Source organism: Argentina silus (genome assembly GCF_951799395.1).
Source record: "Argentina silus genome assembly, chromosome: 10".
NCBI lineage: Eukaryota > Metazoa > Chordata > Actinopteri > Argentiniformes > Argentinidae > Argentina > Argentina silus.
In genome coordinates this window covers 14,714,870-14,740,044 of record NC_139664.1, presented here as the reverse complement: position 1 = coordinate 14,740,044, position 25,175 = coordinate 14,714,870, and the positions used below count along the sequence as shown (strand labels likewise).

Genomic DNA, 25,175 nt, shown 5'->3' with positions numbered 1-25,175 from the left:
TAATTTTGTTGTCTTCATAATTTTGCTCCTGCAGATTTAGGAGAGGAAATAGGCACTACCCACGAGGAAGGACATAAACTGAAATATGGGAATGACTGCAATAATCTAGGTTATTCAGACCAAAGTCTGCTAATGAATGTTGGGAAAAAGAGTTCAGTAAACATAGAGTCCACACCTTGGTGCACACTGGGAGAGCAGATGTATGGTATGAAACTGTTAGAAGGGACCAGAAAGAGACTTCAAATCTCAAAAGTATAAAATCATTCCTTTGTCCAATGATTGCATTGTATAGAAAGAGTGTTCTGATCGGTGTTTAGTGACACCTTGCGGTCAACGTGAAGATTGCATTTCTTTGTGTTTTGGATCAAGACGAAGTGGCAGTGCAACTTCAAGCAAAAGCGTCAGACATCTTAAGTTCTGAAGTGTTTCAAATGGCAACGGAGACAGAATTCTTTAAGGGTAATCCTTTCGTTTCAAAGATTATACTTCTGCACAGTGAAAGTCTATTTTTAAAGTGCGGCAGCCTGTGCCATATGGCGAGAACTTTGCACGCACAGCAGCCCAGCTGGAAACAACTTTTGCATTCAGAAAATAAATATTGTGTGTTTTAAGTCATGCAACGCCATAACATGGGGTATATAAACTTAATTTCGCAGAAAACTCCAAGTTTGTAAGGTTATTTTTTGGTAAATGTTAGTAGGCCGATACAAAATGAAAGACGTATCTGAATGGCTGATTTCTCTTCGCATCATGAATACTGTTATTTGGGACAGGTATTCCGAAGATTCCCTATGTCCCCAACGCTGGAGCACGAGACGTCTTGTGCTTCAAACATTACAATGCGGAAGAAGTAGGTGTGGCAAATACAGTAGGCGTACAGTACATGCAATTTAAACAGTCTTACTTTGTCAACCTGATGCACAAAAAGCAGACAGAGCTCAGATTCTTATCAGCCACACTGATTTCAGTCTACTGATACACATTTTCAGTGTGAATCTTTTATGGCATATCATATCAGACAATATGTGTTTTGTCCTAATATTATACAAACTATGGTCACATGACATGATGATCAGGTGTTATCATAGACTTGTTTGTCATTTGTGTAGGCTACAGTAGGCCTGTAGCACAAATGAGAGTGCAACTCCAATGATGATTACACCTAAAGTTTTCTATTTTAACTGATCAACTGTGCAGGTATTGCTGGGCAAAAAGATGGAGGACTGGCTGAGATTCTCTGTCTGTTACTGGCACACCTTCTGTGGAACTGGTAATGAAAGATCAATAACACACACACACACACACACACACACACACACACACACACACACACACACACACTCTCATGATTTCATGTGGTGTAGACATTACAACATATTCTGAAGCCACTTCATATTAGCCACTTCAGAAACATAAACACATGAAACACAACCCAGGTTCTCGTCATGTTGTCATGTCTGTCATTGTCGTCCATTCACAAGGTGCTGATCCTTTTGGGTTCCCCACCCTCCAGAGGCCTTGGAATGATGGTGGTAACGCCATGGAATCCGCCAAGAAAAGGCTGAATGCAGCTTTTGAATTCTTCACTAAACTGGGTGTGAGTTAGTGCCCATACATTGTAGTTTAGTTCAGTTCAGTTTAGTTTAGTTTATTAGGATCCCCATTAGCTGTTGCTCATCCTGCTGCTACTCTTCCCTGGGTCCATTTCACACTTCATTATTGTTAATTGGTTGAGCACTTTATTACACCTGGACACCTACTCATGGTGGAGGTGGTGTAATGGTGTGGGGAATGTTTTCTTGGCACACTTTGGGCCTGTTAATACTAGTCAATCATTACTTGAATGCCACAGCCTATTTGAGTATTGTTGCTGACCAGGTGCATTCCTTCATGGCCACAATTTACCCATCTTCTAATGGCTACTTCCAGCATGATAATGCACCATGTCACAAAGCAAAAGTTGTCTCAAACTGGTTTCATGAACATAACAATGAGTTAAATGTTCTTCAGTGGCCTTCCCAGTCACCGGATGTGAATCCAATAGAACACCTTTGGGATGGGGTAGAACGTGAGATTCACAGCCTGAAAGTGCACCTGAAAAATCTCCAGGAATTGCGTGACGCAATCATGTCATCATGGACCAGAATCTCAAAGGAATGTTTCCAACATCTTGTAGAATCAATTCCACGAAGAATTGAGGCTGTTTTGAGAGCAAAGGGAGGCCCTACCCAGTATTAGTATAGTGTTCCTAATAAAGTGTTGAGTGAGTGTATATAGCACCTACACTACTCTATATATTTTAATCGAATTCTGCATTGACATGGGTACTTTATGTTTTCCAGGTGAAGTATTACACCTTTCATGACAGGTAATTGTCTCAATTTGTTTCTCCTTTATCAAGCAATTAATGCTCTTCTTAGTGCATTTAGATTTCAAGGAAGTTGCAGCCTAGATTATTTTTCTCTCCCTTGGCCATAAAGGTATATATCCACCCTCTGTCTTTAGGGACATGGCCCCAGAGGGCACCACTCTGGCGGAGTCCAATAGGAATCTGGATGAAATGACGGACTTGGCCTTACAGCTTCAGAACAAGACTGGAGTCAAGGTGCTGTGGGTCACCTGCAACCTGTTCTCTCATTCAAGGTCAATTTCCCTCCTACATTTCTGATAGGCAGAGTTTTCCATGAGATATGTGTGTATATTTATGATAGAGGCACCCCTTTGCTATTTCACATAGGTGTTTTATTTTATTTTGTTAGGTACATGAATGGTGCAGCCACCAACCCTGACTGTCATGTTTTGGCCTATGCTGGGGCTCAAGTCAAGAAGGGACTGGATATAGCCAAAAAGCTGGGGGCAGAGAACTTTGGTATGATGAAGAGGAGTGAAACTGTCTCATACCATGGTTTACCATGATCTCAATCTGTCATCATTACAATCTATCTAATGATGTCTAATGATTGTTTTTTGTCTCATCAGTCTTCTGGGGTGGCAGGGAGGGCTTCCTCTCTGTACACAACACAGATGTTGCTGCTGAACTGAAGCACATGGCAAACTTTTTCAAAATGGCAGTGAGTAAGTACTGTAGCACTAGTGAGTAAGTAAGTAAGTAAGTAAGCCTAGCTCATTGGGCAAGATCGCCTGTTTCTAGCGCGAGGCATTTTACAGGAAGCCCCTGTGCCAGACTGTAGCACTTACTGTGCTAAAAATAATACTTTCTTTTGCATGGGATAACTAAACTATTTCTGTGTAAACCAGATTACAAAGAGAAAATTGGGTTGAAGTGCCAGTTCCTAATTGAACCCAAGCCCAAAGAGCCATGCAAACACCAGTATGATTATGGTAAGGCATTACACTCACATGAGCCGGTTTGCCCACATTCTAAGTGATGAAGTTTCATTTATGCTGTACATTTCCTTGTCACATCTTTTTCTTTGTACATTGTGTTTCACCGCCCTCTAGATGCCATGACTGTTATTGGCTTCCTGAAGCACTATGGACTGGACAGTCACTTCAAGTTGAACATTGAGCCCAACCACACAACTCTGGCAGGGCATTCCTATGAGCACGACATTGTCATGGCCTCTGTGTGAGTAATGTTATCATTCCCATCATTGTAGTCCCGTCAAACTGGATGTTCCACTCATAGCCGTCTTATATCTTTTAACCCTGTATCCTGGTGTGCAGGTTCGGCATGCTGGGCTCAGTGGATTCCAACACTGGGTCTCCTGACCTGGGGTGGGACACGGACCAGTTCCCCATGGACATCAGGAACATCACTATGGTGATGAAGGTGAGCCAGAACAGGATAGTGATGATACTGTATGTATTATAGCACATTGCACAACAAACCTTGATTATTTACCTGATACCAGTACTGAACATTACATGGTTGATTTAGATTGAAGCATTGAGATGATGCCCCCCACCCACATATCTTACAGAACATACATGCATACTGTAAGATTTACATAACATCTGATTGAATATTGATACTAGTGAGATCATAAGCATATTTCACATATCTGCCTCAGACTGTTATTGAGCAAGGTGGCCTGCAGCCTGGAGGTCTGAACTTTGACGCCAAGGTGCGTAGAGAGTCCACAGACCTGGAGGACTTGTTTATCGCCCACATCGGAGCCATGGACGCGTTTGCCCGCGGCCTGAGGAACGCTGTCAGGATCATGGAGGAAGGGGTTATCACCAGCATGGTGAAGGTATATAGACGTTTTGGAGAAAACATTACCATCTGAAATGCTAATGATAAACATGCTAATGTATGAGCAATATGCCAAAGTTCATTAACCTTTCTAAATTTTAAACCACATACAGTAATTATGAATGTGTGAAGAAGAAATTATCTTTTGGTGGAATAATGATGTGTTTCGGACAGGAGCGCTACATGAGCTTCAGCCACGGGATTGGTCAGAAAGTAGAGGAGGGCAGTGCGTCATTGGAGGAGCTGGAGGTGAGATAACACATTGCTGAATAACAGTGGACCATCTATGGCGTTCCATGTGTTTGTAACAATATTATGTTTCTATATCTACAAAATGCTTTATGAAAATGTGTGTTTTGTTATGTATTCTCAGGACTTCATAAAAACAAATGGAGAGCCCAAAGTCACATCAGGGAAACAAGAGAAATACGAGACCGTCTTCAACCACTACTTGTGAACATGGTGGTTAAGACTGTCTGTCCATGAAAACATAGTCCTCAATGATATAGTGTCACTCCAGTCCTTTGATATGATTGTGTTAGGTTATTCTTAGAGTTTTAATTTGACTAATTGTTGTTACACTGTTATTATTCTCTATTTACTTTGAATGATCACAGGAGGTTGTACATTTTGAAGACCAGAATGTTGTAATCAATAATCATTAACATAATAACATTTCCAATTACCTGCAGAAGGAATTACCGAACAAATTAAATCATTATTGTGGAATTACATTAAAAACAAGCAAACACAAGTGTGTTATTTGTTATTGTTGTCAATACGATGAGAAGACAATCATTAGAACAGTTATATGTTCACAGTCTTACTTTAAACAGAATAATTTTAAATCAAAATATTTCACAAGTTAAAATTAAATTATAATTATATTATATTATATTGAAATTCATTCACTGAAGTGATGACCACACACTTCAAATTGATTGTTTGATGAAAACATATTGAAACGAATAATTAATTAATAGTATTGCTTTACATACTATTTCTAATGTGCACTTTTATGTTAAGTGTTATATCTTATGTAATGTTGCGTATGTCTTATGTCTGGCAAAGTGAGCAGAGAGGGCTGTTGGGAAATGTGTGTCTAGTCTATGATTTACCATCGCAGACTGAAAGACCTACACCTTTCCACTTTGCAGTGACATCACATCATACTACCGTCCTCTCAGTCAACTCTCCAACAGCAGCCGAGGATTGCCAAGATAGCGTGAGCTCTGCTCAGCGATGTGCTGTTCGTGATTGGAGGGTTTAGATGCAGAGAGGGCGGGACACAAAACCTGCAAACCGGGGCTGAATTACAATTCTCCACCCTCCGCACTCGTTCACTTCCCCTTCTAGATTTGAGTGCATCGGATAGGTGTAGGCAGGGACTAGAGGAACCAATGCATTCCTTTTGAATCCACAAAAGGAAGTGAACGAGTGCATACTGTAGGAGACGGAAAGATAATTAGAATTCAGCATCGAAGTTCGCCACATTCCTCATTATCATAATATATTCAGCATCCTCTGAAACCATCACACCGGCTAGAATATTGTCATGGATTTTGAACAAAGCCATATTTCCCTTTTGGATTGACGGATGTACTTTTCAATTGCAGTGCTATTTAGAAAAATATTATTAATATGAGGCTCTAATTTTTTTTATAAAGACTACATCTACAACATTTTTCTTCTTGAAATAAGTATTAATATCCGCACTGTACTGTACTGAGCTTTCATTGCATATTATATTGTAATCCAGGATATATTTTTTGTTTTCAGAATTTAGTTTCAGGTGTTTATAGAGTACGATCACCTGTGAATTGCTGCGGAGTTCAGTGCTCGAATTACTTTGTGTTTTATTGTGAAGTACCGGTATTCACTTAAAGTAGTGAAATAGTAAGAAATCATGTGGACTTTTCTTGGGATTGCAAGTTTCACATACATTTACAAAAAATGCGACGCTGTTTTGACATACGCACACAAAGAGATTATAGTGGCGGCTATGGTGTTTTTGGCAGTCGGGATGGTGCTATCATATATCAGGTATTTCCAAGGACAGACGCTCAAGTTACCCCAAGTGCTACATTTACCTCTGGAACTCCTATCATCCCTACCCCTTATTAATAAAGTTATTCCGAAGACTTCAGCAATCAGCCACAGAAGTGGAGAGAGCACGTCTAAGAAGGTGAGTCAATAGTGTGAGTCATATAGGCTTAGCCGACCGGTTACTAGTGTATAGACAATTATAGACCAAACTAAGCCTAGAATAGGCCGACTGGAGAGAAGCATATACACTTTTTTATTTTCCCCTTTTTTCACACAATGATCCCACACTAGCCTATTTTACATAGATTAGACCATAATCTAATCTATGTTTTTCTATTTTTTCATCTCTCTAACCAGGGATGTGGCAAGAGAAAAAGAGTGTGTGTGAAGGAGTCACCATGCATGGAGAACACCCCAGCGGGCTTCTCCTCTGTGGCCCCTGAGCCTGACGTAATCATAGTTGGAGCTGGGGTCCTGGGTTCAGCCATGGCTGCAGTGCTGGCCCGCGATGGCAGGAGGGTCACAGTGATTGAGAGGGACCTGCGGGAGCCGGACAGGATAGTGGGAGAACTGCTGCAGCCAGGAGGCTACAAGGCCCTGAAAGAGCTGGGGCTTGAAGGTAAGGGCCAACATTTTTCATAGCAGTGCACATTTTTTCTGACTTCTAATGAAATACATGCTCTGATATAATTCTCCTTCATTTTGTTGTGCCAGAATAGCGACAAAGCTTGCTTGATAGCAGTTCATTGTTTCGATATTCAAATGCTTAAAGCTGAAATGAAGTTAACTTAATTGACCCAGTATAAACCATTGTCTTTGTGCCACAAACGAAACACTTGAATCAATAATTAAATAGCGTTGTGTAACCAGGTTCAGTGGAGGGGGTGGACGCTCACGTGGTGAAGGGCTATGTGATCCATGACATTGAGAGCAGCACTGAGGTGGAGATCCCCTACCCCCAGGAAGAGAGCAGTACCCAGTGTGGGAGAGCCTTCCACCATGGCCGCTTCATCATGGGCCTACGCAGAGCCGCTCTCGCTGAACCAAAGTAAGCTTGTCGAAAATTGATTAATCACACTGTCATTTAATCATCTTACTATGACACAGTGTTACAGATCCACTTTACTGCACAATCCTCTCTGGGCTTCATGGATGGTATTCCAAAATGTCAATCAACCCAAAGTGTTTTACAAGCGCTTATTTATCTGAGGAGTTATTGTTAGTCATCTGAGGAGTGATTGTTAGTCACCTGAGGAGTGATTGTTAGTCACCTGAGGAGTGATTATTAGTCATCTGAGAGGTGATTAGTCTAACTGAAACATTGCTCTCCTAGTGTCTCGTTCCTGGAAGGTACAGTGACCAACCTGCAGGAGGAGGATGGTTGTGTCACAGGGGTTCAGTACAGGGATAAGGAAACAGGAGACACCAAGGTAAACATTGTACAGCTTGTATGGACTTTGGCACACCTAAGATAGCCATACTGTCTTAGATTGCTGATTACAATTACATTGGACTTCATAAAAACGAATTGTAAAAACGAATTGTCATGAAGCTCACTGTTGATTTTCACAGGATCCAATGAACCAAAGACAAGCTATTTAACACAGTTTGATCTAATTGTTTTATATCTCCCTTAGGAAATCAATGCAGGACTCACTGTTGTCGCTGATGGCTGTTTCTCCAAGTTCAGAAAGACCCTGGTGCCTGGGAAGGCCCATGTCTCCTCTCACTTTGTTGGATGCATTATGAAGGTATATTCAAGAGTTTTATTTGATCATATTACATGGCAAATTAAGTGCTGCTCTCTTTATCAATAGCCCAACAGGTACATTTTAGTACCTAATTGATATGTTTATAATAATACTAAAATGGCGTCCCTGTACTTAAACCGAAAAATCATCATGTCATTCTGCTTTTGTGCAATGTAATTAGTTGACTAACCTTTCTCTCCTATCCCCAGAATTCTCCTCAGTTTAAGCCACACCATGCTGAGCTTGTGTTGGCCAACCCCAGTCCTGTCCTTATCTACCAGATCTCCTCCACAGACACCAGGGTGCTAGTGGACATCAGGGGGGAGATGCCTCGAAACCTCACTGAGTACATGGCTGAAAACATATACCCACAACTGCCAGGTAAGATGGAATAGGTATAAGCATGAAGACACAGTGCCTCGCATTCACCCTCTTGCACAGTTTTCACATGTTGCTGCATTAGAGTCTGAACAACAACTTTTCCCACTATGCAAACTACTCCACTCTCAAAACGACAGAAAACTCAATAAAAAACTGTCCCAAGCCATTGTATGTGTATGATAGCTCCTACATGGAGTGGAGTGAAATACCACTCTATTTCTCTACAGGTTGATATTCCCTGTGGTTTAGATGTGTGGATAGCTTGTTGAATGGTTGACCTGACTCTGGTTTCGTTTTTCAGAGCACATAAGGGAGCCTTTTATGGAGGCCCTGCAGAATGATCGCCTGAGGTCCATGCCAGCAAGCTTCCTCCCACCTTCCCCAGTGAACAAACCAGGTAAAGCATGATTGACTGCACTGCAGGGTTGGAGAGTTTACAGTTGACAGTAGTCCTCCAAACAATCATACAAGCACGTTATTACTCAAGCTCCAAAATGAATACACTGACTACTAGGCCAACTAGACCAGTTCTTTTGTTGTTATGATCAAACCAGTTTTGAGTATATTGTCCTCAGATATAAACCAATAGGGTTTACTGTATCTTCATTAGGAGCTGATCCCTCTTGTCTAAATTGTTCATGTGAGGTGTTTAGGTAATATGAGACATTGTCTTGCGCAGGTGTCCTCCTGCTTGGAGATGCCTACAACATGAGACACCCTCTGACTGGAGGAGGGATGAGTGTGGCCCTCAATGATGTCAGGATCTGGAGAAGCCTGCTCAAGAACATGCCTGATCTCTATGACAACCAGACCATGCATCAGGTAAACACACACCTTGGTTTCTGACGTGTCTATATCACTCACTGCATGATGACCTGAGCTTGAATGAATGAGCATCGATTTGTGGAATGTGGCTAGGTGTGGAATGTGGCGCCATATTGCAAACACTTGCTGGTGTGCTGTATATTACAGGAGGAATTTGTATTATGGGCATTGCAATACTGCATTTGGTTTCTATTCTGTTCACAGTGTTGTAGTCAAGAGACTACAGACAGAGCAATGTGGGATATTACATTGAACTTTTTTTTTCTCCATAGGCAAAGACAAAATTCCACTGGGAACGCAAGTCATCACATTCCTTTGTTGTGAATGTGTTGGCTCAAGCCCTGTATGAGCTGTTTGCTGCCACTGACAGTGAGTTTCCTTTCCTGGCCTCTGCCAATGCTTGATAAGTGGAATGGAATAGAGATCCATTATATCTATTTTGTTTTCTACTAGTCCAGTGCTTTTACACAGTAGTGGTCCTGAATAACTCAATCAATTACTGATACTAGACACATAGTGAGACCTATGTTAAACAGAGAGGAATATTTAGGAATATATGGAAATATACGTGGAAATATATATGGGAATATACGTAATAAATAACACTATGGTATGGAATTTGACCGCCAGACTGGCTGGCATGGTACTACGCTGAGGTATATATACTGTACCGTTTTACATAATGTCCTGACATGCATATTCATAAGAGCTGTTTTGTGTTTTTCAGATTCTCTTACGGAGCTAAGAAAAGCCTGTTTCCTTTACTTCAAGCTTGGTGGGGAGTGTATTAATGGGCCAATCGGGCTTCTGTCAGTGTGAGTCTCACTAATGGATTAAATTAGCCAAAATTGCATATTTTTTACAGTGCCAATGGAATATTCACCATTTGAAAACACACTGTGTTAAACATATTGTGAAAAGTACTTGGATATACAATTAAGACTAATCCATTTCATTCACAGGTTGAAGCCCAAACCCATGACCCTGATTGGGCACTTCTTTGCAGTGGCCTTGTATGCAATCTACTTCAACTTCAAGTCAGAGTCCTGGTTTACCAAACCCAGAGCCTTATACAAGAGTGGAGCCATCCTTTACCGTGCATGCACCGTCATGTTCCCCCTCATCTACTCAGAGTTCAAGTACCTGGTGTACTGAGACGTGCCCTTGACCTTTGACCCCCGGTGGACAATTCTGAACACCAGCCTTATGGTCAACAGACAACAGAACAGAACAATGACTTCAAACACAACAGTGATGACCATCCTCTCAGCACTCTACAAGATATGCCTCTAAAGTGACAATGATTTAGTGCTGAAGCCTTTGACTTTATCATATGCCTTTTTCCCTGCCTTAGGGTCTTTTCAATTGATTAGACTTCCTCTCAGAATGAGGACTAAATTGACATATACATTTTCGATAATGCCTTGCATGTTTGTTTACACCATTTGAAATTAACGTTACAGTCAAGTAATTACATGGTAATAGCAACACAGTATAACTGTAGTAGTAAAGTAGTAAATACTACAGTATACAATGGCTACTCATGCTGTTGTTATACTGTACCTGCCAATGTAATGCATAGTTATAGTGATACTTAATTTGGAGTTTGACCAAATTAACAAGATGAATATACAGTAGGGTGTCTATCTGTCTGTCTGTCTGTCTGTCTATCAAACCTCTTTGCTGCTGATTTTGTAGAATTCTACTAATTCTTAGAATTAGTAGGACTAATTCTATATTGAACATGAGGACAAAATGATATTCATCCAGTGATGGGATAACATGTTTATTAATGCCAATGATGACTTATTTGAAGCTAAAGCACTTACTTGTAAGCCTATGAATTGGTTCCCACCTCTTGAAATTGAGGTTACAGGGTGAATAATGGTTGTACAAAATGGTGTCCTTACTGTGTATTTTGTGCTCCAAATATGTTCGCTGTGCTTACTCAATCTTTTCACCTGTACACAAACAAATGATATTGTTTTGAACGGATCAATCAGATTTGGCAAAGACGAGGTTCTGTTTTTCCTCCTGCCTTAGAATGTTTTGCTACTTCACACATTGTGACAAGGGAATTTTGTTGTGAGACATCATCTTGTACTTCCACTTCTTTAAATGTGATTCAACCTGTGAAATATGTTGGAAGTGCTGTAAAGTAGGGTTAGGGTTAGGGTTAGTAAGACTGCAAAGCTCTGGGACCTCAGTAATGACGTGACCCCCCCCCCCCCCCCCCCCCCCCGTCCTGTCCCCCCTCCCGCCCCCGCCCCCCGCCCTCACCCCTCCCCACCCTTGTGTGCCTGGGGGAATAGAGGGATGATTGCAGCAGAAACAAATAGCACAATTAAATGGGAGAGCCATGACCTGAGAGGTGAATGGAGCCCAGTCGAAAAACAAGTCCATGACTGATGCTGTTGAACTGGTCCATCTCATCAGAGCTTACGTAAGGAGGGCCTTTGAGGGCAAGAGTTCATTACAGACTTTTGCACTGTGTTGTTGTGACTATTTACTTGTAATTGTATTTTGTTTAATTACTTTGTTTAATAAATGATAAATTGTGTGGATGATTACCCTCCCATAGGAGACTAATGTTTTTATTTACTCCTTAATTTTCGCCACTGCCATGAGCTTGTGATGGATCCTAATTTGATAAATGATGAAATCTTTTATGATGAAAAACCAAATACTAATTTAGACAACACATTAAAATGAATGTAGATTACTGCACCTGAGGTGATGGAATGTGGTCCTCAAGAACACAAATAGAATTGTCCACATGATGGCGCTCATTACAAACCCAAGTAGTTTCTTGTTGAAATAATGCCGGAGTCGTCATAAGACTGAACATGTGAGATGCATTTTCTGTTCATTTCAATTTATTTGTGATAATATTCTTTAGATTTAGGTTAATTTGACTATAATCAAATCATGGTTCACAATGTACAGTACGTCTAAGACTCATCATCATAGATCAACTGTTATCATTGACTTTTAAAACCAAGATGGCTCCTAGTCAGACTATAATTACTTGACTAAATAGCTATCCACATAATCTAAGCACGGAATTATACTTCATAGTGGTGGTGATTTAGAAATAATACTTGGGACCACCACAGAGAGGTACAGTTATAAGAATCATATTTAATTTCTGACAAATAGGATTGAATTCCTGGATGCATCAATACTAGCAGTATATTGATAGTAACAGAAACACTGCCACATTCTGGTCCTCAACTCATCTTGGCTGTGATTGGCCTTGCTCTACTCCCTTTCGTCCCACACCTCAGAGTCTCACACAAGGAGGGTTGTGGTCAGGTTCATGGAGGAAGCTCAACTCCTCTGGGGTGGACACAGGGCTGGATGAGCAGGCCTTCAGGCTCTGCGCTGGCCTGGGGGTGAAGGGGGCTGAATCTCATCAATGACGTAAAAATCTCAACTGTTTTAAACTAGAATGTTCATTGCAATAAATATCTTAATATCATAAATATTAATAGTATAATTTATACGATACTAACATACTGTATATTGTATGTAATCAATATTATACTATAACAGCCAGTAACATAACTTTCAAAAGTAGGAGAAGCATGACAAATCCAGACATGTCCCAGGTTACAACAATTTATTCAGTTTTATTGTTATTTATACATCACTGATACATTGTATTCTGGTGAAATAATTGGAGGATTTATCCATGTTATTCTTTGTGACTCCACAAGGACACAAATACTGGTGTGGAAGACCAGAAAGGGGAAGAAAGCTGCTGAGAAGTTACTTATGTACATACTTGTCTTCATCCTCTATCCGTCTGTTAACAGTCAGTCTATCTACTAACAAAGACTCACCAAACAAGACACATGAGGAGAGAAATGACACACCTGTGTTAGATTCCTCAACATTCAGCCTCAACGCCTCTCCTTTAGTTACACAGAGCAGTAGGTTGACCCTTATTAATATTGTAGCAGCAAGCTTTCTACTAACAGTTAACATCTCTATGATCTAAACAAAAAGTACTGTACAGCTACTGCTAATTTAATCTTAAGAACCCGGCCTTACTTTTACACCAGATTAAAGTGCTAGAAGCAACCCACCAATCCACACTTTATATATATGTATATATATTTATATATAGGAACAAATCTACTATTTTAACATTAATTTACAGGGTAATATACATTATATTTGTAACAGCTGAAATATCAGCACAAAAAGATCACTGTCACACTTAACAGCAATATACATATATATCTATATATATTATATATATAAATATATTATACATATATTCATATATAATCATATATATATAAATATACAACTGTCATATATGCATGTAAAACAGTTAGACACGTCTCAGGCTTTTCAAATTATACCCAGAAAAGCAATTGTGTATCAAGACGTAAAAGCTTTACAAGTACTCTCTGAAAGAGTGACAGGTAGGCAAAGTGCCAACCTGGATTATTTGAGGTCACATGACAGTAATTTGCATATTCCACAAATCTATTGCAACACATTACTGTCTACGAACAGTACACACAACTCCTGAGGGGAGCTGGCGTCAGCTGAACTCACACATACACCCACTTAACAGAACATTACGACAATGGGTATTCTGATTATAGCTATGTGCTTCGAGATGGTGTGCTATGATGGTGAACAACAGGAGGACTACAATACACAATACTCTAGATTTTTGCCTCAGAAGAAACCCAAGATGTAAAACACTTTTTCCTCAGTGCCATGTCATCATCGTATCCTGCTGATGCCTTTCTGCATCACACCAGAAACATGTCTGTCTCACACTCCTCCACCAAGAGTAAGGGAATGTGTTTGTTGTTGTTTTAGTTTTTTTTTTTTTAGTTTTTTTTATTTCTTTTTTTTAAGTTTTTTTTACTGGATCTCCATGAAGGCCAACACCACATAAGTAATATCCTACTGACTGAACAAAGTGTCTGCATGGGGGGGGAATCCTTGAGTGTCTCAAAAGTTCAGATAATCTGGACTACGGCAGTTCTCTGACGGAAGTCCCAAACCTGACCCGCCATCATCTCCATCTGAGGTGAGAGTGCACGCATGGTCCTTGGTTCTGTTCTACTCTACTCTGCAAGGCCTAAGTTCTCCTCTCTAAATACACCAACTCATTTCTCATCCAGCTATTTACCCTGACGCTTTACACCCCCCTACTCTTCAAAGACGCTGCACACACACGGCTTTTTAATAAGATACACACAAGGTAATTTCACAAAGAGTAAGCTCTGTAATAACTGCAGTAGTAATGCACAACAAGCATCCGGAACTGGCTTCCTGGGAGCCATCGCCGTGGTGATGTTGCAGTTAGGTTTGGGACATTGCCATTGCAGGGATGACTCCTCTTCTTCTTTCTTCTCCTTCTTCCCTGTGGTTTGTTACTCAAAAGCCCAGATTTCTATGTCCTGCACATAGAAATCCTCTTTCTTGGAGAGCATGGGATTCCCAAAGGTTTTACACGAGTGACTCCTGCCATGGTAGAGATCTCCATCCAGCCACAAACCAAACTCACCACTGGAAGAGAAAAAAACATCATATTAGACTGAATCCAGACAGAAAGAAAATCATGAGTAACATACACTTGTTGAGAGTCACACAAACAGTGTTGGTCTGACCATAGTTCTTATCATTTAGAGCTGGCAAATCAACTAACAACCAATTTTTGGAAAATATTTAATAATCTTTTATTGAATACATTTTTTATGTATAAAAAAAAAAAGAATCTGGTACGTGCCTTCCCCCTCCAAAAGCCAAGGAGTCCATATCTCCTTTCATGAAGAACATATTGTCACCTGTCCATTTGTACACCTGTTGAGACAGAACATAAGATGAAACCCCCTCATGCCCTCTTATGTAACATATTCATTGTCAAGGGAATTTGAGACAATTAAGCAAGGTTACTAGGCAGACAGCTGACTACTGTTTCTCAAAGGACAGGACTTATACACAACTAGTTAATTGCATTTGTCCATACTGCCAAGGCCAGACTAGGAGTAACAAACTGATGGACCGAGCAACACTGAGGCAACCCCACCCAATTCCTCATCTGGATAAGATCAACCACCAGATAGACAGAGGTCAGCATACCTCAAACTCTGGATTGAAGCAGAACAGAAAGGTCTCTCCTGTCCCGTAGAAGCCTTCACTGACTTTGAAGGGCTCAGACGCCAACGCACCAAACACCTGTTTCAACACAACCAACCAAAAAAACATCAAGTAAGAAAAGCGGCGCAACACTGACCATAAGCACAAAGACTTAACTGTAGGTCTCTCTTTTAAAATGGAGTTTATCTTAATGAGACTAACAGGGATAAATGAAGGTTTAATAAAAAAACAAAAACAATAGAGCCTTAGGGGAAGAAGTGCTGTGCTTTTGCTCACCTGCCCATCACTGTCCTTGATGACCATGAGCACCGGGGTGTCCTGGCCCTGCATGGCCCTATAGAGGGACTTAATGCTCATGCCATGCTTCGATGTGCCAAAGGCCAGGGTCCAAGGGTACCCAATGGTGCGTGGAGGGAGGTTCTTGGCGAGCTGTAATAAAAAAATAAAAAGGTGGGGGAAGAAATGGAAAATGAAATACAGAAAGGCCAGAGCCATCAATGCTCAATTACAGCCACAATGACCTTCTCACACGGCTGGCTTTAACAGAGTAACTGGCCTCCAAGCATCCATTGCATAGCACTCTGAGGAGAAAGGCTAAAGAGAAAGAGGCGAGACTTCTGCAGTGTGCAGACTAGTCCCGCATATGTTCCTGTGGCAGAGCTAAACCATCAGGCATGTCATTAGAAGGTGAAGGAGCATGCCACTGACTAGATAAATACCCAAAGCACACCTCTGCACTACTGTCAGGCCTGCAGTTCATGGTCAATCACTGTGGATGTTTAAGGAAGCAGCCTATTGGCAATCCATGGATCAATATGCCAATGGGAAGCCAATGGGCCTAACAGCATTTGAGTGTGTGTGTGTGTGTTCGCGCATGCATGTGTGAAAGAGAGAGAGAGCTGATGTTTGTGTGTAGAATGTGTTGTGCTGACTGAGCAGTGGGAATCCTGCAGTACCTTCTCTATCTGGTCCGCCTCCAGGAGGTCACTGGGTTCGCTGAGGTTGGGTCTGAACGTCTCCGGCTCCAGCTCAGTCTTGATGGAGGTGCCATGCTTGGAGTTGACTTCCTCCTTGGTGGTAATCTAAAGACACAAGTAGCCATTAGCATGGTGCTCATGAAGGGTAGCACTGTTTTCCTATTTATCTGTCTATCTACTGATACTAAAGATGTTTTCTGCCTATGCCGTGATATTGCAGGGAGTAGGTATTGTATCATGTCATTTCTAAGCAGGGGGTTTTAAAGCTAAGAATAGGCTCAGTGTCACATCAACAGAAGCAGGAATATTTGCAAACAGGGTGACTTCTGGGCCGGAGATGCTAAACTAATGCAAAGCTAAACTAATGCAAATATACAAGCTACTTAAAATTCTAATAATGTCAGCTATAAAAATCAATGTTGGAACAAGGGGTTTTAAGAGAACACTACACTATTCAAGAGCATGTTGTAACATGTTTGCAGTTGCATCCTATTAACTCCTACAGGGTGGCTTATCATTCGACAGTGTATGTCTATGGTAAGGAGACTAGGAATGCTGACTGAGGAAAAAGCAGAGTGACTAAATCATAGGAAAATCCAATAAATAATTTGCAGTCCAGTGTTTGAGATTTAGCTGGCCAACGGACTGCCTGGGTTGTTTATCTTTCTCCATATCAGGGCCAATTGTAGAGCGCGTTGCCACGTGTGGCCTGAATGTGCTCATGTTACAGCGCTTGTTGAATTACCTGCATTGTCCTCAGCAAACAATCCTGCACCCAGTCAATCAATGGCATCCCACTTCTGTCCTCCCCCTCCCTCCCTCCCTCCCTCCCTCCCAGTCCCTCTATAATGAAGCAGGCGCACAGGAAAGGTGCAGCTCATCTTATCACCACCCAGATGTGGTTGGATGAGCACACACTGACGGAGTTGAGAAATACCAGAAAAATCACATTTAGGCAGAGATTCAGCATATGATGATTTTTTTTTTTAACGATAGCCTCGGGCCTAATTAGCAATGGTTGAAATTAAAAGTAGCAAATTGAAAGCACAGCAGTGGTCAATAAGGACCTAGTGTAAGACAGAGAGATAGGGGGGAGAGGAGTAAGGGACCTTCATTCGGCCACCTATTTCCTTTCCTTATATTAGGCATTAGGCCTACAGGTTGTACTGGTGTACAGGTTTGAACTAACGTTCAAATGATCCTCAGGGGGGGGAAGATGATGAAATTTCCTGCGGAAACATTTTCCATCTGATTTGTTTCATTCGACATTGTTACAACTTCCTACATGAGACGGCAGCATTCAGTGGGCAGGGCAAGCCGTCCCAGGGCCCAGGTTGGTGCCCGGTGGGTCAGAGAGAACCATTGACACACTGAGAAGGAGGTCTAACAGAGCCTATGGGATGGGGAGGCGCTGTGCGGGGCTGTGGCACCTGGAGCCGTTTGCAGAGAGAGCGCAGATCTTCGCTGTTTAGCGCATCGATCCGGCGGTGGTACTCAGTCAGAGACACTACCTGGTACGGAGACAGGAACAGGATGTGTAACTATGCTGCTGGCGATGGAGGAGAAAGGATGAGCACAGCAGAGGGGGGAAATACAGTACACTTGAGGGTGGAGAGAACTGATAGCAAATTGACACAATGTCTAGGCCTATAAGTCATCCTAAATTATAGACACTCTTAAGTGGCAGGTCTCTCCAGCAAATACCCCGAGTCAGTGTGGACCCAGGCAATCTTCTTGTCAGCCGACAGAGGAGTATGTTTAATATTTGAACAAGAAATGATCGGCTAGGAACCAATAGAGAGAGGAGACACCGGTAGAGAAGTGTTTTGCATGTTTGTGTAATCTGTTTAACATCTCTGCTTGATGTAATGATGTAACACAGACTTCAAAAACCAAAGAATCCCCACCCACCCGACAAGGAAATTCCAAGTGCTTACAGACAAATCTAATTCAAGGGAAACTTGAGGATCCTCTAAACTGCAGGCAGTTCTGCAAAGACAAAGTCCACCTTTCATGTATAGACATGTTGAATACGGAGCTGATTATTATGACTCACTCTTCGCACAGAAGCAAAAAGAAACACTATATATTCCTCACTGACTCAATTTGCCAAGTCCAGAGAGTATATCAAAACACTCACTCTAAGTGAGTGTACAAACTCTGGGCCTACAACTCAGTCAGAAAGCCTCCCCTGACCTACGGCACTGAGCCACATGCCACAGTCTAAACCTGGCACACACATGCAATCCATTAAGGGAGAGCTGCTTTTGATCATCATAATAATTCCTAAAATATGCTGGAGATTAGTTTCAGCTTGAAGCAAGCACACATGATCAGGACGGAGCCCCTTCCAATTTCATCTGCTGTTCACACTAGATCTAACAATAGTCCTAGCCTACTTTTACCTCCATAACAACTCCTCTTGTCCCATGCAACCACTTAAAAAGTGAGTTAAGCTGTTTGAGACTCAGCACTAGTTTCTTCAAGGGGTGTGAATATCCTCACAAATCATCATCAGGGCGAGAAAAGAAAGCAATAGCATCATAGGTAAACAAATGTATTGTAATTCTATGGAATTTGTCCACACGGTACAATGTTCTTATAGGCTAACACAGCACATCTACACTTGATTACTAAACTAGAAAGAAGTGGGAAAAGCTCAATCTGATGCATCATATTAGGTGTGAACAGAATATCGTCATCCAGATGGTGTAAATAACTTTGCAAACAACTTGCTACTTTACAGCTCTCAATAATGCAAAGGAAAGGGTAAACTACAGTCCTCATAAAAAATGAATCTGGAGTCTTACTTTAGCACTGGCTTAGGCAGTAAAGTGCAGTCTATTGTTAAAAGGCAGGCTAGTTTGATATCCTAATCCTATGCTATTCGTTGGAGAAGGGAGGCTGTCCAAACAAACATGATGCTTTCCTCCAGAATGATATGGGGAACAACAGAACAATGTCATGCATGAGGTCACTCTTCCAAAAGCAGCTATTAGTTAGCCAGACTATAACCAACCAGACCTGGACAATGTACCAAGAGAGAGCCATCTAATCACAGGGTGGGGACTGGGGAGTGTACCAGGCAGGCAGCTGACTCTATTTTGGTACAGCTGCTGCCACACACACAGTCGCAGTAGTGTAATAGTAGTAGATACCACATATGCAAGTTAACATAACTAGTTACTAATCTAGATAGCCATGTCTCTCTTTGTTTATAGAACAGCGAGTCTACCACAGTCCAGAGAATTGAGAAGGGACATGCGCTGCACCTTGTCCTTGAATGGGCATAACCCATCATCTTTTTGGCCATAATAGAGGGTCGAAGAGAAAGCAGTGTATAACACGTTCACACCTCAAAACTTTACAAAACGCCTACAAAACCAGATAGAGAACCGAGTGCATGATGCAATGGACAGGACAACAACAAGGCAGCTGTCCCCTCGCTGGCCTAAAGTCAAACACTGGCTACTTTGTTTCAGCAACTGAGCTGAGCAAGCGTTCTTCTGCTAGCCTAGCCAGCTGCTCGCTAGCCACAGCCACAACCAACAGCCTGCCCGCCAGCTAACGAGCTAGCTTGCTAGCGAACATCAACAATGCACACGCGTATAAATAACACTGACCACCGATAGATACATACATAGGTGTACTTAGGGGTCAGCTGCTTTACTTCCTTCACCCTTCTAGAGAACATGTCTTTCTTTCAGGGCGAGGTACAGCATTGAAGTCACATTCCAGATTCTTGAAGTAATTCCAATAGCCTCGATGTTGAACCAAGTGGACGGGTTGGCATGATCTAGCTAACTAAAATAGAAACATTTGAGCAGGGTCTTGGGATGATTTGTTTGACAGAGCCACAATCCAATGAGAGTGCAGGACAGAGGCAGAGCCAGCTCCTCATTTGTTCAGAGGCAGAGGACACTCCCTTCATTAGAGGGATTTAAAGATACAGTAACATTACACCCATCGCCGGTAACTTCAGAATTTACCATCCTACAGTAGATAACTTCACTACATTGGAAAAAGTTTTCTTGCTCCAGTTAAACGCGTTCTATTATTCGATGAAGGTGAATAATAATATCTACACTACTTTGCGTACACATACACATCTGATTAAGGCCATATTAATTCATATTTGCCAGGTATATTCATTTATCCAGTGTTGGGGAAGCTACTCTGAAAATGTATTTAACTAAATTACCAATTACTTTACAAGCGAAGAAGTTGAACTACACTAAAGCTTGAGAGAAATATAGTTTGTCAAACTAAAGCTACTTTGAAAAATATCTTATATTGGCTAAATTATCATTTACTATCATGACACAGCATAGTGCAAATAGATTAGGCTACAATAGGTGCAAAACCCCCCAAAGTGTTGGTTTAAAAAATCATGTTGCCTCCAGGGTCAAAGTAAAGGAGGTGACTATTTACTTATTCAAATCACAGGATCATGTAACCTCTTCAGGGCCACGTGTCCTGCCCAAACAAATCAGACCACTTTGTTTCCTACATCATTCATTTACATTAAAATTTAAATCCAAGCCACAGCTTGCGTATCAATTTCTTCATGCAATGTATCCTCTTCACTCTAGCTCCAGCATGGTTGCCAGTGCCTACAACAAACCTACTCAATGGACTCACACTGCAGCATTGTTCTTACAGTACAGTTATATAGTGACCTTCCACATTCACATCAGATGAATGCATGAGTCCCCAGTTTATTCTTTGACAATCTATGTGTGAGTCTCTATGAAGGACAAGGAGTAGCAAAGAATACCCACATTAGTTTCATGAGAATGCCCATACTGTATATGTTTTTGGAGAACTCACTATGCCTATCTAGGCAGCCTTTGACAAACCAGTTTTCACTTAGGAAACCATTCCATCTGTGTCTACAACTGTTGGAGCACCACAGAAAACTGGAATCTTATAGCCACAAAACAGCCATCCAGCAAAGCAAAATTACTGTTTGTGATGACCAACAACAGGAACATGTATGCATGCAACACACTACAGTACATATACTACAGCTGACTTCGAAAAAACAATTACACAATCATGCAAAACACTGTGGTTGTAACTTGAGTGAAAATAGCGCATTTCCAAACCAAGGAAATATTCACACAAATTACACAATAACCATAACTGTAACACATCACACAAAACTTGGCCAGATTCAAAGCATTGTGATCATAAATGACAGTGGAATACTTAAAACACACAAAAATGAAGATTCCTAGACAATAATGATGAGAGAAAAACAAAATAATTACACTTAATACTACATATAGTCATTTTACCCAAAATGAAATGACAATATAACAACAATATAATGTTGGACAAGTAAATCATGTAAGACTACACAAACTACAATACATCAAGCCATGTCAGAAACAAAAAGACATTCAATAGAAAGAATATAGAGCATCTCAGTTAAATAGTCCTTACCTCCCACTCCTTGACATTAAGATCCGTAATTGGTTCATCTTCCCCCGTCTCTGTCTCCTCGTTCTTCTTCACTACCATGAAACCTGGCTCTCTGCCTATACCCCCCATCCCCTCCCCATACATGTCCGGGCTCCACTGGATGAAGAACACATACAGGTGGTCTGACCTGGGGTGACAGAGGCAGACTCAGCGTTACAGGGATGACTGGGCCTGTTGGCTGGATTTTCAGAGGGCGACATCATGCATGTAATAGAGGGATAAGATTCTACATATATACATATACACACACACACACACACACACACACACACACACACACACACACACACACACACACACACACACACACACACACGCACACACACATACAATCCAAATTATATAATTTGTCAGGTGAACTGGTACAAGCAGTTTTACTTGCTTTCAAATGTAAACAAACCAGTTCAACATTGTATATATGTACATCTCTACAAGGCTGGAAGCCTCGAAAATTGTCCTTCTATACACACCCAGTCATACATGTATGGCAACTATGGATATTGTACATACAGTATGATTTGCTAGCATTTCAGATAATTCACACATCACAGATTTTCCTAAAAAGCAGACTCGTTTCTCAGATTGCCATCTCAAAAAGGCAGGGCGGTGTTATGCCATACAGTCTGTTGTGGCTGTACAGTCGACAAGCCCTTATATGGTCTTGTCCCTCCCTGCACTCCCACTATTGTAAAGGCACTTTACACACATCTTCCGGGCCGCCTCTCATCTAGGTCAAGCAGCAGTGACAGTCTGCCAGTGTCAGTAGAAAAATGCACCATGGCACAGGCACCGGCTATGAGCCTGCAGTGTGCCAGCTCTATGGGAAGTGCTCTGCGATAAACACATTCCAGCCTTATAAGGGATGGTGGTGGTGTGACCAGGGACCAGACACACGCCTGCCTGTCTGCTTCAAATTAGATTAACATGTAAGAGGAGTGTGTTGTGTGCGTGATATGAAGAATTTTCTCTTGGACAGATGATAAGCACATATGTAAACAAGGCTACTGGCTACTGAAACTGAAAACGCTGAGGGGCTTTCTGCTGTTTTAAGCAGTGAGAGAACTGGTCAGAGATATGATCAGATTCAGAGTTGTTTCCCTCTCTCCAAAACCCGAGACAAAGACAGCACTGTGCTTGGAACCAGAACTGATGATGAGGGCCTTGTTAAATCATTAAAAAAAATTAGTTTCAAACAAAGCAACTTTTCAGAATTAATTTATTAGATTAAGCTGTTGGCACAATTTGGATTAATTCCCTTTAAAAACATATTTCACGGCTTTTGTAGTAATATTTGATGGCACATTTGTTGGAAATAATGTTTCCTTGTGTTAGCTGTTCCTTGAAAGGACAGAATGATAATGTAATTATGAAAACTGCTGACATTGCAGCACTACATCCCGGCGGAGTAGAAATCTCAGTGGAAGTGGCATAAGACCAGCATGGTTTTTTGGCAGATTTCATTACGATTTATATATTATATAATGTACATTTCACTAAAAGGGCAAAACCTGTTCTGTAACTCGAAGGACTCTCACTGAAAATGCTTCTGTGGGCAAAAATATGGGCAAAATACATTAAAATACTGCACAATATCTCTAAAACAAAATCTCTTTCCATGACCTGATCCACACAGGTAGAGGGGTGGCTCAGTGAAGCAACGTGTTTCGCCCAGCCAGGGTGAGTGTATGTCTGCTCTGCAGAATGAATGAATAAATCATAGAGCTGTCTGATACAGTAGCAGCAGATTTCAGATGGGCAGACCTGGCCACTGCAGTGGGGGGGCTTACCTCTCCTGCGGCACAGAGAACCAGTACTCATGCTTCTTGTCCCGCTGCCGCTGGGCATACTGCTGCATGGAGGCGCTGGCGTTGGACACAAACGTCTTCTTCATGGGCTTTCCCACCCGCAGGCACAGGAACTTGTGAGACAGGTGCCTCCGCCTCTCCACTGACACTGCGGGTTGGACGTTAAACAGGAAATAAATAATTAGTGTCTTAAACATCTAAAATATAAATCTTTCTGAATAAGTGTTTACTTTAGAGCCCAGATATAATTTAAAACATTTACCCACAAGTGCAGAATTGAATTTCAGCAAAAGTCCTGCATCTTTATACTGTATATATTTTCCATTTGACAAAATAGTGCTTTGTGACCTAGATCTTTTCCACTGTTTACCAGCCATTTCAACTGTCATTATTTTGTACGAGAAATAAAGCAGATGACACAAGTAAGCTGAGCCCAGCATAATTGATAGTGACACCAAGATTTACGCCTGCTCCATCAATGGCACATTAAAAGGTCATCTCTGCTGGAGGCTTAAAAAGTGATACTTTGTGACATAACCCTGGTATCCATCGCCATGAACAGGAACAAAGAAATTGTTAATCCACTTAGGCAACACAGCTCAGTAGGCGAAATTCAATTGAAGAATGCATTAATTAGGTGTGTAATTCAGTTTTTTTCTTTAAGTCGGCTGTTGCTCGCATCAGCCATGGTATAGTAATGTGGAGTAAAGATGAACCCTGCTGAGATGCCCATGAATAACCGCAGCCATTCTGGGAACTCTCTGTGGGATAATAATTGCCAGAGAAGACAAACCTCTCTCAATTGCAGGGAGTGATAGATGATGTGAACATGCACTATGTGTGGAACTAAAGCCCACATGTGGCAGCAAGAGACTGAGACACAGGCTCACACCAGGAAACAAGACAGATATTGTCGTATTTTAAATACAGTCGGCCCACCAAGTCAATGTGTTATACACTACTGTATTATCTAGGGCAGGTATTCAATGTTGACAGAAAAAGACATTAAAGCAAAAGAGAGAAGGCTGTAAAAATGTAAATAGTAAAACGGGCCTTTGAATGCTGCCTTGGAGGGGTTTTACGCTGTTTTAATCGCCGTTGTGTTTCCCCTCAGGCGTTAGGGGTGTCTGTGTACGTTTGTAGCGTTCAGGTGTTTGATTGGTTTTAGCTTATCGCGGCGTAGAGTGCATGTGGCACAGACCGGCAGTGCTAGATCAAAGCTCTATTTAAAGCCCCATAAAGCCAGCTCATTGCTGCATGTGATAACAGTTGACGCAGATTTTCACATTTTCCTTTTCCCTTTCCTCTTCCAATTACAACTGCCGAGGCATGGAGCTGCAACATAGGGGTTATCAGGAGCATACAGCAGCCAGAATGTTCAGGAGCAGCCAGAGCAAACTTTACTCTGATAGTGGGAACTTCATAAGACTGGGAATACATTGTGATAGAGTCACAGAGATGCCGAATGGTAATGCCATACTTCATAGGGGGCATTCATCCCTTCAATAACAATCTGTAGGTCTTCATGTTAAGTGCTCAAGTAAGGTCAAAA

The 25,175-nt window shown here is 41.5% G+C and overlaps 3 protein-coding genes across 5 annotated transcripts in view; 2 read left to right on the top strand and 1 right to left on the bottom strand.

The window, feature by feature from the left end:
* The first annotated feature begins 374 nt into the window (after positions 1–374).
* Positions 375–4,963, top strand: LOC310810420 (uncharacterized protein). The gene is made up of 14 exons (XM_083678176.1): positions 375–459; positions 774–850; positions 1,198–1,270; positions 1,482–1,597; positions 2,343–2,368; positions 2,506–2,643; positions 2,760–2,869; positions 2,980–3,075; positions 3,259–3,342; positions 3,463–3,589; positions 3,688–3,793; positions 4,035–4,217; positions 4,394–4,468; positions 4,593–4,963. Exons 1-14 carry the CDS (start codon positions 432–434, stop codon positions 4,674–4,676), a joined length of 1,323 nt encoding a protein of 440 aa, XP_083534302.1. The 5' UTR covers positions 375–431; the 3' UTR covers positions 4,677–4,963.
* An 826-nt stretch (positions 4,964–5,789) lies between these two features.
* Positions 5,790–11,782, top strand: sqlea (squalene epoxidase a). The gene is made up of 11 exons (XM_083678311.1): positions 5,790–6,404; positions 6,623–6,884; positions 7,136–7,313; positions 7,599–7,695; positions 7,903–8,016; positions 8,226–8,397; positions 8,699–8,794; positions 9,077–9,219; positions 9,495–9,591; positions 9,950–10,037; positions 10,185–11,782. The coding sequence occupies exons 1-11, from the start codon at positions 6,126–6,128 to the stop codon at positions 10,375–10,377; spliced, it is 1,719 nt and encodes a 572-aa protein (XP_083534437.1). The 5' UTR covers positions 5,790–6,125; the 3' UTR covers positions 10,378–11,782.
* Positions 11,783–12,829: 1,047 nt separating this feature from the next.
* oxr1a (oxidation resistance 1a) overlaps positions 12,830–25,175 on the bottom strand; it is a 39,344-nt gene continuing 26,998 nt past the window's right edge. For 2 of the 3 annotated variants that reach the window (XM_083679150.1, XM_083679149.1), the window contains exons 8-15: positions 23,606–23,771; positions 21,780–21,945; positions 17,762–17,842; positions 16,311–16,436; positions 15,631–15,783; positions 15,337–15,432; positions 14,984–15,057; positions 12,830–14,763 (exon numbers count right to left, since the gene is read on the bottom strand). In XM_083679150.1, coding sequence (XP_083535276.1) covers positions 14,628–14,763; positions 14,984–15,057; positions 15,337–15,432; positions 15,631–15,783; positions 16,311–16,436; positions 17,762–17,842; positions 21,780–21,945; positions 23,606–23,771 — 998 coding nt within the window. In that variant the 3' untranslated portion in view covers positions 12,830–14,627. Of the gene's footprint in view, positions 14,764–14,983; positions 15,058–15,336; positions 15,433–15,630; positions 15,784–16,310; positions 16,437–17,761; positions 17,843–19,971; positions 20,167–21,779; positions 21,946–23,605; positions 23,772–25,175 lie in introns of those variants that run through there. The other variant, XM_083679151.1, reaches the window with a different exon arrangement.